The 15,118-nt window shown below is 40.4% G+C and overlaps 1 protein-coding gene across 1 annotated transcript; it reads left to right on the forward strand.

The window, feature by feature from the left end:
* Positions 1-2,973: 2,973 nt before the first annotated feature.
* Positions 2,974-13,889, forward strand: kcnk15 (potassium channel, subfamily K, member 15). Its single transcript, XM_034695433.1, has 3 exons — positions 2,974-3,352; positions 10,005-10,384; positions 11,203-13,889. The coding sequence occupies exons 2-3, from the start codon at positions 10,087-10,089 to the stop codon at positions 12,207-12,209; spliced, it is 1,305 nt and encodes a 434-aa protein (XP_034551324.1). The 5' UTR covers positions 2,974-3,352; positions 10,005-10,086; the 3' UTR covers positions 12,210-13,889.
* Positions 13,890-15,118: the final 1,229 nt, after the last annotated feature.

Below are 15,118 nucleotides of genomic sequence, written 5' to 3' on the forward strand. Positions count from 1 at the left end.
TTAATTTTATTTCACTGTTTACTTATGGTAGTCCAAAAGTGCATCTCTGACTATGGATATGCTACCTGTCAGTGCTTCCTTGGAAGGTTTCACGTTGTTCTTGGTTCAAATCATGGACCACATTTCCACATTCAAAAGATAGTACATTATAGTTTTACACAATGCCTTAGTCTGGATTTGAATCTTGAAACAGCTAACTGTGAGGCAACAGTGCCAACCATTGCACCATAGCACCAAAGCAGATGCCACCTGTTTAGGTCAATTGACTTTCTAGTACATTGTGGCAGAACAACATTTCCGATTACATTCCTGTAGGAGACTGCAAGATGAGCCTTTTTTCTACAGGGAAATGCCTCTGCCTGGATTTGTACCCTGAATCAGCTTATTTTTAGGCAGGAGTGCTTACCACCTAACTAGCATCCCCACTTGCTGTGCCCACTCAATGGGGTTCTTGGACTTTCAATTTTGGTCTGGTAGTTCCAAATCATAGTTTCCTGTACACAGTGAGAGTTGATGGTTAGAGGGTTTATTTTCTTCCCAATTCAGTCTGGGTGTTTGAATTAATGGTTCAAACTCCAGTGGGAGAAAGCCACATCACTGCAGCTCAATTTGGGAAAGCCCTGGCTTAGATTGAAACTTTAAACCTTTCTGTTGAGTGGTGGAAGAACTACCCATCATACTACCATGCCACCTTGCAGTGCAAACTTTTTTGGGTGTATTTAGTTTTCATATCAAACATCTTGGGCCAAGTTGGAGAAAGCAAAAACACTTCAAACAGGAAGCCCCTGGCTTCGATCGGAACCCTCATCCATGTGAGGCAGCAGTGCTAACTATTCGAACATGCCACCTTCAGAGTTAACTTGCACCTAATTAGTCAAAGCAGATAGAGGTGGTAAATAAATGCTTCTCATTTGTATGTGTGCACACAGGTGTCTTCATGCCACCCCTACAAAAGTCTGTGCCCCAGTTTGGCCACCCCAATCATAAAAGTCTGGCTCTGCCCCTGCAATTTGTTGGAGGTTTTGCTGTTGTATAACACAGCACTTCTATGTCTGAGCCTTCAGAGACATGGCAGTCATTAATAACTCACAGCTAAGACTCAGTCCAATTTATCTGGTGATCATGTCTGAGTTCTCATTAAAATCTTCTCCTCGTCTCATTACAATCTCTCCTCTCGTCTAATACCTTCAGTTTATTGTATCATAATTCAGCTTCAATATTCAGATTGTCAAAACCAGTGGCATTAAGACAGTGGTATGATCATTTAATTGGACCATGTTGACAATTTTTCCAGTAATTTGACAGATGCATTCACCCATGGGAGCATTTTTCACTATCAGTGGCTATAAATAGCACTGTGTATTATTACAAGGGATTCAACGTTGAATGGCCGCTGGTGTGAGTTTCTATTTTTGGTTTTAGTTACTGTGGAAACCAGAGGGCTCTGCAGGCATCCAGTATTTGCTGTTGCTATTCAGATCATCTGCTTTAAGCCAAAAAATCCATCCCATATCGGCGTATTCAAAATGAGCACAATTGTTCATAAAGCCTACAAAATATAATTTTTATGTAAACACAGGCTGGCTGTGTTCATGGGGGATTTGACGTGAATTTGGAACTATTGTACAACTGTACTCGCCATTATTTCCCATTTCCTTTAGCTTCGTGGTACATGCACGAGCCTGGTCGGCGGAGTGGAGGGTTATCTGAGGGTCATAGTCTGCTCACAAATGATGAGTTGCTCCAATTATTCATATATTTATTTGTCTCTATTATCATTTATTAGGTTATTAAGTATGGGGCACCATTTGTAAAGATGTGCACACCGAAAATAACAGCAACATTTCTCCACATTTAGCTCAAAAACGTCATAAAAATGAGTGAAGTTTTAAGTCACTTTTTTTATATGGAATATTTGTGATCTTCTTCACATTTAATTTTGTTGTGAAAAATATATTAAGTTAAAATCATTGTTAAATCGAAAGATTAAATATAAAACTAAATGTTAAAGATGCGGAGTGTGAGCCTCCTAGCCAACAGCTACAGTGTTCTCGCCTGTCAATCAAATCAGCTGTTCCTCTCATTGGAAGACTTGTAATCTCAATAGCTTCCAAATTGCCGGGTTAGAAAAAAAATTCACCCCCCCTACAGTGTGTGCCGATCGAGAAATGAGCTATCCAGACTACACCCGTCATTTGTACCAGGCTGTAAACATGTTTATTTCTGCTGTAAAGATCGTCTTTTATGAATTGGTGTGTATGTGGTTTCCAGTACTTCTGGAGCCAGCCTAAAGCAGATCCTCGATGAACTGCAGTTTTTAGCACTTCCGCATTGGACTCATATTGTTAGATCGGAGGTTGCTGCTTGATGTTTACTGATTAGGGAAAATTTCACAGTATGCATTGGACCAGTTTCCCACAATGTACAGCGCTCGTTCCTCTTTTTCTTTTCTCTTCTCTTTTGACGGGGAGAACTCTGTTTTTAGGTGCTGTGAAAATTATTAATTTCCATGTAAACCACTTCCTAACTTCTTAAATCATAAAAGATGCTAAAGAAGCAGTTTCGCTTATGCTTTATGCTTATCGCTTTTTGGTATTTCCGCTAGGCGGCAGTGTGAATTTGCACATCAGCTAAATATTTAGGATTGCAGAGCAACATTTAAAATTTATATTTATATTTAATATTTATATTTAACATTCAGATTCAGATTTATATTTAGTATTTGGTTTTAAAAATGATTTTAACTTAATATATTTTTAACAACAAAATTAAATGTGAAGATGATCACAAATATTCCTATTCACTCTACATTTTTATGACGTTTTGAAGCTAAATGTGGAGAAATGTTGACAGTTATTTTCGGTGTGCACAACTTTACAAACGGCGCCCCAAAATTAAGGTCTTCCCCTGGTTGCTGAAAATACAACTTAATTTAAGACGTATTCATTGAAGTGGCTGACACAGGACGCGCGGGCTATCTTGATTAATTCCTGATCAGACGCACCACCCGACAGGCACGCTGAAGGACACAAATCAAACCCACCCAGGCCCAACAGGTGCGTGCTGCTGGGCCTGGGAAAACGCAGCACTGTCCATGACTTGACTGCTGTATTCGGCCCATTGCATCTAAACGTCTACCCCCATTGAGGCGTGTGAGGATTTCATGCTGTTTTTCACAGTTTTTGTCACAGTTGTCACTCCTGAGCCCGTTGAGCTCAAAATGTTTGAGATTGTTGACAAACTGCAGAACAGAAACAGGAGGCAGGGGTCGCACGAGGACAGGGAGGTTAAGTGGACGGGTCGGAAGTGGGACTACACACAACACAAGACTCACGTGCAGCGTTTCAGTCAGGTGAGTACAACAACCACTGTTCATCTCTCTCTGCTGCAGTGTTGATTTATGTGTCTGCGATGCTATTGAGCTACAATGATGTCTGTGTTTTCTGATTTTTGTGATGTTAAGGCCTAACACTGAATGTTGGTTCAGGCCTTGTGCTATAATGCTGGCTGGAGCCTGTGGCGGAGCCAGACAATTTTCACTTGGGTGGCCAAACTGGGGCACTGACTGTTGAAGGGGTGGCCAGGCGTGGAAAACAAATGTAAGAGCTTACCCCAAATCTAAGAGGGTTACTTCCAATAATCATATCTACTTTAACTTCTTTTATAAAATAATTTTAAAAATATTACATTTTTGTAGATGTCTAACATTGACATTAGAAATGTAACGGCACAGAGTATCAACATTTAAATCTGCTGAACTGAACTTTTTAAGGACTCAAAATGAGGATGATTGTCCAAAGTCAAATCATCAACAAAAATAATTTTCAAATGCAAAGAAACTAGTTTCTCTGCAGCTTGTTGAAACACAACAACACAATAGCTGATTTCAATATAAGTAATGCCTCTGACATGGCAAATAGCCAATCATGTTTAAGAATTTCAGGGTGGCCAACGGGGTGGCCAATCAGTTTTCAGAGGTGGCCATGGCCGCCCCTGGCCACCCCCTGGCTCCGCCACTGGCTGGAGCCTGTCCTCTCTCTTAGTTAAAGGCCTAGTTTAAGTGAGTCTAGCATGCAGTATACTTGATTAACATTTGCTGAGAAACTCAGTTGCCTATATGCCTATGCTCTACAGTTTAATGTTTGGAGTGGGCATAACTAGGGGTGTGTCCAGAACTTTTTGACCCATGGCCCAACTGAGGCTCTCGCATGGCAGGGGTGGCCAGTGCATTTACAAATAAATAAGATTTACCCTTTCTGTCTTCACAACCTACTATCATTAAAGTATTAAACAGTTGTTATATTCCTTTTGACTTAAAAAAACCCAAAACATGACAAAGTGGCATACATCTTCTAAGCCTAATTCTTTAAGGACTTACAAAAGATGTTTTCTCAAAGTCACATTTGAGGACACTAATAAAGAAATCTGCTGCCAGCCTTTTAACTCATCCCACATTATAGATTTTAACAGAAACCCCACCTCTGATAAGGCAAACAGCCAATCATAGTTTAGGATTTTGGGGTGGCAAATTGGATTTCAAGTGGTGCCGGTGCCACCCTTAGCCACCCCTCTGGACACGCCACTGGGCATAACTGCAGTGATTTTAGTGTATTTTTATTTCACGATCTTTATTTATTTGCCACGTTTTACATGTAAATATATGAGGCTTCTTTCTTTCCCTTTGCAATTTCAAAATGCAGAGATATTTACAGTTTTTCTCAATTGCTAAAACACTAAACCCTATTGTCTGAACCAAAGCGGCCTGAACCCATGTATTGAATCAGTCACTCTTTCACCTGTTAGACACAACAAACACGTTCTCACTCACTAAAACACATGTTGCACTGGGATGCACTTGTGTTGCATAATGGTAAGCACAGGTAGCAAAAGTTCAACACATTTGAAGCACAGGTGTCACAGCTTAAACACAACCGCTCAAAACTGATCATACTTGTGGTTCATGATGTGAGAAAACCAATATAAGCCAGTTCAGAGAGCACTGGTTGTTGAAGGTTGTACAGTGGACAGAAGTAATCTGAGAGGCAGAGGAAGAGTGAGTAAGAGGTGGTCGAGGAGGAACAGGAGGGGAGCGAAATCGAGAAAGAAAAAGAACAGTAACTTCTGATGAAATCAGAGCTACTGTGATAGACCATGTTCTTCTCATTTATATTTGTGTTTACTTTATGGTTACTACTTTGCACAGACAGCCCTACTATTTGATGAAATGGATAAAACCTAGAGGAGAGAAACTGAAACTGGTATCCATCCTATTGATGCTAGAATCGATCTTCAAAAATGAGGCGTAGTATCTGTAGTATGGATATTTTGGGATTGATCCGCCCACCCTTGATACAAAAAAAGTGCATTGTTATTATCCTGAGGTTAGAGGACGGGTGATTCCTCGCAGACTCAGATATGAGCATGTTAAAAATATTCCCTCTCTTGTGTAAAGCTGGCCGCCTCAAGTCAAACTCAGTCCGTCTGCAGCACATCTGAGGGGATAATCTTTTGGTCTGCTCGTCATTTATCGTGCCATCTCTTTTTTCCTCCTAAGGGTTGCTACTTTTACCACCACAGTTTTAGTTATGGTCTGTCGTCATGGTAACTGCAGTGCAAGTGTTTCCAACGAGATTAGAGCATGCACTGCGCTTCCGACTTGTATCTACTTCTGCAAAGTACAGTGTATATTTAAATGTATTCATGATGCAAATTCTCTTCCTCATCTTCATTGCCTATATGTGTGTAGGTATACATACAGAAATATTGCATCACAGCATAATGTGCATGTTACCAAAGCACCCTCATTCATTTTTTTTCTCGTGTCATTTTTGCTATCATGCTGTTTATTTGCACAGTTTAGATCCATCAACTTTGAAACCACTGGAAATTTTTTTAATGTTTAAGTAGAAATGTAGAAAATGTGCATACAGGGTAAATGATTGTCTCAGTACGCAGGCTCTGACTGCATTTTAAGGTAACTTAAAAACTGCCACAGATGCAAGCAAGGCGATGCATCTTCTTCTCTTATCAAATGTTACATAAAGAGAAAATTCCTTGATTATTTTTTTCTTTTTAAGAACGTAACATCCGTATCTCTCCTTTTAAATTCTTCTATGTGTTTTCAAAATATCCCCTCATCAGATTTAGATGTCTTCATCTTGCTGTCTTTGTTCTGTTGTCAATGGATCCTATGACATCAGGTATATCTCCATAAATATCTCTGTGTCTGCTTTCCCCTGTCTATAATTTCCTCCTTGTCAAACCACAGCTGCTGTTTTCCTGCTAAAGACCATCCTCCAAGTTTGGCTTTTCACAGAGAAGCTTCATTTTTTTAGAAGCCTTAAGCATTTTGCCAGATTTGCATTTTTTTTTTCCTGAAGAATTGGCAGATGGGTTTTATTTAGAAGAGAAATACGCCTCCAGGCACAAGGTCCCTTTTATCTCTGCGTGACGCCATGTGCATCTTAAAAAACGGTTTTGTACCATCTGCATTATTTGCAGACAGCATCACCAAACAGAGTGAGGAGGTCTTTTTGATTTCATTAGATAAAACCACAGAAAAAAAAGCTTTTGTGAGCATGATGGGATAAAAAAATAAAGCAGAACTGATGGCATTTTTCCTAAAAAGTGAGCAGGAAGGAAAGACAAAGAATATTATTTGAAGCTGAAAATCTTATTTTTGTTCAAGGCTTTTTTTCGAATTTTTTCTCCCTTAAAAAATGCATTCCCTAAATCATAATGTAACAAATCCAAGCAGAAACACATCATGAGCAATTCAACCAGTATAAATATGACTTTAAGCTAGATTTCTGTGATATATTTTAAATCTGAAGTATCTAGTTAAAAGAAAAACAAGAGGTGTTAAAAGAAATAAAGTGACTTTCCAGATTCATTTGTAGTTCATAATACTTTTTTTTTAAATTGAGCAGAGAAAAGAGAGAGCCAACCCAAATCAATGGCCCAGGCCCGTCTCTCTGAGTCTAAATACTTCTCCTTAAGCCCAGGGCCGCCGGGGATTGTGGACCTCCTCACTTTGTTCCAGGTCCTTGGACTTTGAAAAGGATTGTGAATACAAGCAGTGTTGATTGATGGGAGCCTGTTAAGGCTTCAGGTGTCCCTCTTATCAGCTCAGATGTAATTGATTTATGGAGAGCTGGTTTGAATTACAACAGGGGTTTAAGTGCTGATTGAGCCACTTAACACAGAAATACGGCCCTTGAGAGCAGCAGGTTGCTCTATTATGGAGGAACAAAAAGAACATACAATAACGCACCTGCGGTTACCTGTGTGTGCATTTTCTACCTGCAGTGACACAAGGCTTTAATTATGTTTACATCTGATACAGATGTCTTTCTTCTTCACGTGTCACATCAGAGAGATGAAGCCTATGTACTGATGTAATTTGTTGAACGAGAGCACGGATCATTAAGCTCAACATATTTATTACCTCACTGACAGTCTAAGCCTATGATTCTGGTATCATAGTAACCATAGCAACCAGCATCACCTACAGTTGGTTTGCAGAAGCATCCAGGGTAACAGTGTCGTTTGTTTAGCTGCTGTACGTGCACGCATCAGCATTCGGAGCAGGGACACACACCCAAATGCACATTGTCATCAACACAGTTTGAATATGAGCATGTGAGGACACACACCAAGAGTAAATGTGCGTCTTTCTTTCATCAGGATATCATAACTGATGCAAGAGCAAAACAGTGTTACTGAATCAGCTTCTGTTTAAAAATAGCCTCTTAAAACAGACTTTAATAGATAGCTGTTATTTTTCATTTCAACTTGTCAACATGTACAATATGCATTCAAAATTGTGTATAGAAAATCAGATGAGTGTTGCATATAGGGTTGCAAAGGGGTGGACAATTTCTGATAAATTTCCATGGGAAGTTAAGCTGGGGAATTTGGGAAATATTCCAAATTGGAAACTTTCCATGGGAACTAATGAGTTAACTGAATTAAGGGTAATTTCATGGAAAGGTATCATATCCAAGCATAAATATTTGTCAATCCCAACAAAGTCCCCTTCAAAATGTTAAATGAAAAGAGCCCCTCTCCCTCCAAAGAGTCCCATTCAAAATGCAAATAAAAAAGCATCTTCCCTCAAGCTTCTCAAGCCTAGCCTCTGAATTTTTGCTGAACCCTTTCAGGCAATGGGCTCTTCCTGGGTCTCATCAACATCCAACTCCAACTCTTCCTCTTCAGTTTCACTGTCCAGCCTTGTTGAGGATGGCTCTGCATAGATATTCAACTGTACTTGCATGAAATCTGGTTGTTTTAGTCAGGATTATGCTAAAATATATTTTCCTCAACTATATTTAAGTTCCATATTAAGAGCCAACCTTCAATTTTGTAAATTCCTGGTTTATTCCCGTTTATTCCCATAAATTCCTAAAAAAAATATTCTAAATAAATTCAACCAACCCTAGCTTTAAACTACGTCTACAGGGGTGAAGTAGCACTCTTTTGACTGGGGTGGCAAAAGGGGGCACTGACTTTTGCGGGGGTGGCAATATGTATGTGTGCGCATGTGATGAATAACCGTAACACTATCATCATTCCTAATACCATAACTACTAACATGAAAGTATCTCAGAGATTTTATATTCCTCAGTATTTTTTGCCTTTTTTACTCTAAAAAGTGACACAACAAAGTGGCAACACTTAATTCTCCTTCACTTAAATCTTTAAGGACTAAACAAAAGATGTCACAATTAAAAATATTTTCAAAAGGAAAAATTGTGAGTGGACTCGTAATCTTAACATCTTCGAAATTGCCGCGTTAGAAAAAAATTCACCCCCGTACAGTGTGTGCTGATCGAGAAACGAGCTATCGAGACTACACTCGTCTTTTGTACCAGGCTGTAAACATGTTTATTTCTGCTGTAAATATCGTCTTTTTTGATGAACTGCAGTTTTTAACACTTCCGCGTTGGACTCATATTTTTAGACCAGAGGTTGCTGCTTGGTTACCACTCAACCCAAAAACATTTTCTAACACTGCCTCCTACAAGGCAAACAGCCAATGTGAATTTTTAGGATTTTTGGGTGGCCAATCATACTTTTAAAGGAGGCCCTGGCCACCCATACCCAGCCCCTTGATCTGCCCCTGTACATCTGGTCACCTTTTGTAAGCTACCTAACAAAGTTTTGTCATTGTTACATTACAGACAATTTTACATAGCTACAAATCCATACATTACCCCATCACTCTGCATCCTGTGAAAAGCTGTCATGTAGAAAGAAAAGTGGAAAGAAGAACTGTATTCCTATCATTAGCTTTCATAGCAAGTGCTCTGGCAAGAGCCTGAATTTACAACCGTGGGGGATGGTACTCATGGGAAATGCAGTATTCATTCTGGAAAAAACAGTACTATTTTAAAATTAGATGTGGTTTTCATAATGTTGTTCAGGTTTTAATGGATAACTTTGCCTAGTGGAGTTTTTTTTTGCCACCAACACAACATTTCACCACTTATGTTTTCCACTTGTCCATATAGATATTAACTATCTTGTAAAATTAATGTGTCAAGCTTTCACAACTACACCTTTTTTTTTTTTTTAAAAAAGGCTGCTTAAACGTGAGTCGTTGCTCGGCTGTGTAGTGTTAAATCCCTCTGGTCGCTGTCCATGGTGCTGAACCCCCCTCCTCGTATTTTAGATTGGTATCTGCCGGGTCGAGTCAGGACCTCACTTGTTGCACACAGCAGTGGTAAGACTGAACACTACTGTAGAATCTCACTATGATTCTTACTAAGGTGTTATTTTACACACAGCCTGTTATTGGTGAGTGCTTTGCGCATGCGAAGAGGCGGACTGAGACCACCCGCAGAGACAGATGACCGTGTGAGAGCAACGATTCGCTCTCAATGAGCACAGCACGATATGCGCGTTTTTAACCTGATCATGAAATCTGAACCCGTTAGCACTGATTTTCAGTTTTTTTTCTTCTCCCTACACGCCTCTGCCGCTACTACGTTTTACGCAACAAGCTGCAACACCAATGTGGAGGCTACGCTGAAGAACCAGTCCCACCACCTGTAACTGCGCCTCTCTGCTCCCCCCGACTTTTTCATGCCGAAGCCGAGGATGAAGAAGCAAAACATCCGGACCCTGTCGCTCATCCTCTGCATGTTCTCGTACCTGCTGGTCGGCGCCGCGGTGTTTGACGCGCTGGAGTCCGAGTCGGAGAACTCCCGCAGGCGCATCCTGGAGCAGAAGCGCAACGAGATGAAGAAGAAGTACCGCTTCTCCGAGGACGACTACCGCGAGATCGAGCGAGTGGTGCTGCAAGCTGAGCCCCATCGCGCCGGGAGACAGTGGAAATTTGCAGGCTCTTTTTACTTTGCCATAACAGTCATCACCACCATTGGTGAGTTGATGTCATGCTTTTACGAGGGAGGATTTGTCATTGTGTTGCCATATTAGTAGAACAGCATTATTTTTTTTCTTCCTGCATACATGCACGTTTAATGCTGTTTTAAAGCTGGGGTTGGTAGTCAGATTTAGATACACTTTTTGCTATACTGGTTAAAATGATCTTTATGTCCTGATGGTAATCAATACATAATGTGTTCTTAACCCTTGTATTTTCCTCGTTTAGACTACGCACTTTTTATCCCCCTGGGTAAATGTTTGACCCGGTGTAGTTATGTCTGTTTAAAAACCATATATTATTAAGTTTCATCAGATTCTGTATTTCATCTTTTCCCCCAACTTCCTTTTAACTCGTTCATACAACTTTTAACCCTTGTGTGCATTATCTATGGTCAACGTGGCTTTTTTAAATGAAATTAATCCTTGATTTGACGTTTTAAAAAAACATAATTTTTGAATTATTTTGACAATTATGATCATTTAAGAATTTCTTCATCCATTTTCACAGGCTCCTTCTTGTGAATATTTAGTTAGGTTTTGAAAATACTTTTTATTTTTTAATCGCAGCAAATGGTTACATTTGTTGTCCTCCCAGATCAAAATTGACCGGGCCAATTTCACTTATTATAAAGCATAATATATCATTTATAATTATTAGATGGAGTCCCGAGGAAATGCTACATTCAAATTCATGCTAGTTTTCCGTGACTACCAACCCTAGCTTTAAATACAAACCAAACAATGTTTTACTGTCTCAGCATTGCTTCAGTATGCATTACCATGTTTCTCTCATCTCCATCTCCCCGCATTAAGGTTATGGACACGCAGCACCAGGCACAGATGCAGGAAAAGTCTTCTGCATGTTCTATGCCGTGCTGGGCATCCCTCTCACTTTGGTCATGTTCCAGAGCCTGGGAGAAAGGATGAACACATTCGTCCGCTATCTCCTTCATAAGCTGAAGCAGTGCCTGGGCTTTAGACGCAACGAGGTGTCCATGGAGAACATGGTCTTGGTGGGCTTCCTGTCTTGCATCGGAACACTGTGTGTTGGGGCTTCCGCCTTCTCCCACTTTGAGGGATGGAGCTTCTTCCACGCTTACTACTACTGCTTCATCACGCTCACTACCATTGGCTTTGGAGACTACGTGGCCCTACAGAAGAAGGAGGACCTCCAGGAAAAGACACCCTACGTGGTGTTCAGCTTCATGTACATCCTGGTGGGGCTGACTGTCATCGGGGCCTTCCTGAATCTGGTTGTGCTTCGCTTCCTCACCATGAACACTGAGGATGAGAGGAGGGACGCTCAAGAGAGGGCATCACTGAAGAGGGACAAGGGCCTCTTGGACAGAGGTCTTCGTGTTGTGGGGGAGCAGAGCAGAGACAGTCACAGAGAGAGAAACAGGAGCAACGCAGCGCACAGTCACAACCACAGCACACTTCTCCTCCCAATGGAGGAAGGAACCAGCCGCACAAACCTCATCACTTCCTCCCCAGTGGACCAGGAGGGACTAAGGAGCCCCTGCAGACACAGGCTACATTTTCAAATCAAGACAGAAAGATGCAGGAGAGAGTCCAGCCTCAGCTCCCTCTGCTCGTGTGTGTGGTACCGTTTGGGGATGTGTGACAGTCCTCTTGTGTCCCACAGTGAACACCAACACGGCTGCCATATTAACTCTGTGTACTACAATTCTGTGTCCTATAGGATCGAGGGCTGCTCTCCGGTGTCAAGGGACAACACTAGACTCTCGTCCCCAGGGAGCACACTCTCACCTGGGCACAGCTTCCTAGAGTTCCCTCGTTCGAGGAGAAAGTCAGTTTGAGGAGGACTATAAAGGGGAGTATTTGCACAGACTGTAAACAGTATTTCTTAAAGTGTTTGACTTTTTGTGTATGTGAAAAGATACTGACTGTATGTTCCTTTTGAAAATACTTGTTTTTTTGTGAACAAAGGATAAGATTTCTTTTCCTGTTTTACCACAACATTGATTTTGATCTGCTGTTTTCCTCGCATGTAAGCCAAAAGTGTGGTGCATGCTAAAAAGAATATAAAGCACACGATGTGAATGCATGAGTGCTGAGTAAAGATGTCAACAGTCTGGCTTTTGATCTATTATAACAGAGGTATTTTGGATATAGTGCTCATCAATGATTGTGTAACTGTTCAGTGAATGTATGTGAAGAATCCTCATTTGCTCCTTGCTTCAGACGAAAACTTTTTCATGCCATAGCCAGAAGATGTCATTACACTTTTATATTAAAAAAGCCTTAAAGAACTTTGACCAAGCACAGGAGGTACGTGGCTTCTTAGCTCAGTGACTTTAATAAATTCTATCTTTGCCTAAAATATGTAATAACTTCTGTGCATTCTTTAGCAGAGATTAGTGCTGGGCGATATTGAAATTTATGATGTCACTATAAAATATTTAATATCAGTTGATATCGATAATTATCACGATAAATATCAAATTATGGTTTCATTTCAATTTCAATGCAGATATTTGGTCCTGAGTGAAAGTTGAAGAAACCAGACAGTTTGTTAGTTTGTATCTGGATTTAGTTTTCTGATAAACTTCTTGAAGCCATCATTTCTGACGGTGCTAACAGGAAGCAGGTCTTTTGTGTGAAATGAGATTTTTGTGAAGTTTTAGTTTGTAATTCTTATTTTTCTTAGATTGAGGTTATTCGATAATTTGATTTAAATTTACAACAAAAATATATCAAATTGAATACTGTGTATCAGTTTAGTAGAGTATTGTTTTGAGTTTTGCTCTCCCCTTTAAGATTACTAAGGGTTACAGGCAGAGTGATGTTTCCCACAGTGCAGTGAATGCATCACGCTCGTTCAGTTGTCCTACGGTCGTGGTTGTCTCTGTGCTCTTCCTTTACCCACATCCTGAAAGTATATTTAATGAAGTGTATTAAGTTAATAGTTAATGCAGAGTCGACTCAGTGTCAGACTAACGACTCTGCTTTGAGCTGGTAGGTTTTGAGTTTTCTTCAGCGTAGCTGTCGCTCTCAGCTGTGTTTACATTCTGCTCTGAACGTCTTTGAGCCCCGCCTACCTTTCATCCCGCAACATGATTGGCTGTTCAATGCCGTCTTCTTCCTCTGTCTAATGTTGGGTGGCAACTAGCGCTTAAGGCTCATTAGCGCCCCCTCCATTTTAAGTGGCTGGGGGGGTGTAATTACATGTTTGTTTATATCGATTTTTTATCAAAATTTTTTTATATTTATATTGAGAAATGATATCACGATAATTGTCGTTATCGAATTATCGCCCAGCACTAGCAGTGATGCACTCGGATATAAAGAGATTATGATTGTTATACGACTGATGGATGTAGCACACAACAGATATGTAGCTGGTTAATCGTAAACTTCCAGCCAACCTGGAAGATCGTCACTTCTTAGCGAGGATGTGTCCTTGTAGACTTGGTTTCTTGACAGACCTGATGTGAAACTCTTACAATGTTGTTTTATTAAACCAAAGGAAAAGAAAACTGAATGATGAAGTCTTTTTATTCTATTAAAGGTTCCTAAATGTCCAAACAGGTCATATGTTTATATGTATATCAGGTATTTCTTTGTTTACAGGTGTTGCCAAAATCGACACATACTGAAAGTTCCTCACTGGAGCTTTAAATGTATATCTGTCAGCCTATCTTTCACTAACTTTAAAGTTTTGGGGCACTGGTGGGGCGCTAGGTCTAAGCGCCCCACATACAGAGGCTACAGTCCTCGCCACAGGGGTCGCCGGTTCGATTCCCGGCTGCGACCATTTCCTTTGTGTCTTCCCCTATTCTCTGCTCCCCACATTTCCTGTCTCTCTTCAGCTGTCCTATCAAATAAAGGCAAAAGTGCCCCAAAAAACATAACTTTAAACTTTAAAGATCCACATTTCACATTAAGAAATATAAATCAATGAGGTAAGTAGATTTTAAAGATTGAATTGATTGAATTTGTATTATTTTTAAGAAACAGTTTAGTGATAGTTCAAACAGCTCATGTTGTGACGGTTTCAAATGTTTAGTGCAGCATTAGAACATCGTTTATGTTTGGCGTCTGGGTGCCGGTCTCATCCCTCCTTTTAAGGAGTCATGAGAATATCTTAAACCCTAAGCTGGAGCCTGCAGGTGGATGCTGCTGCTGCTGTGGTGGTGGTGGTGATGATGGTGGAGCTGAAGATATGAGCAGTCGTGAAGCAGATTCAGCAACCAGAAATTATGCAGCTTTGATTGACCACCAAGTTATGTTGGGAGGATACATTTGTCAGGTGATGATGAGAATGACCGTGAAGTCAAGTGTGTAATCAGTGCAGCAGAGATGGCCTGCCTGAACTAGCTTACAGGTGTTGCTGTATTCATTAAACAGCATAGGAATATTGGTATAACATCCACACCTTCCATATAAGTTCAGCTTTCATTCTGCAGTTGTAAGCATTTTGTTGTACCTACCTGAGCGCTTACTTAGATGATCATTTGAATTCAGGTCTCTATTCTCTTAAACAAGTTTTTCTTCACATCATTGAATTATTACCGCTTGTTGCATAATTTCTTCATGATGCTGGTTTAGAACATTTTCCACTATTAGTAAAGGTTTTTGCTCTGGGAGTCTCGGAGTAGTCTCTGTGGTCTGGATCTCTCCCGAGAGTCACTGAAGTAAACAATGAAAGGAACAAAACACTTATACATCAAGTGCAGCACACAATATATCAACCCTTTAATCACCA

This window comes from Notolabrus celidotus, chromosome 11 (genome assembly GCF_009762535.1).
Source record: "Notolabrus celidotus isolate fNotCel1 chromosome 11, fNotCel1.pri, whole genome shotgun sequence".
Taxonomy (NCBI): Eukaryota; Metazoa; Chordata; class Actinopteri; order Labriformes; family Labridae; genus Notolabrus; species Notolabrus celidotus.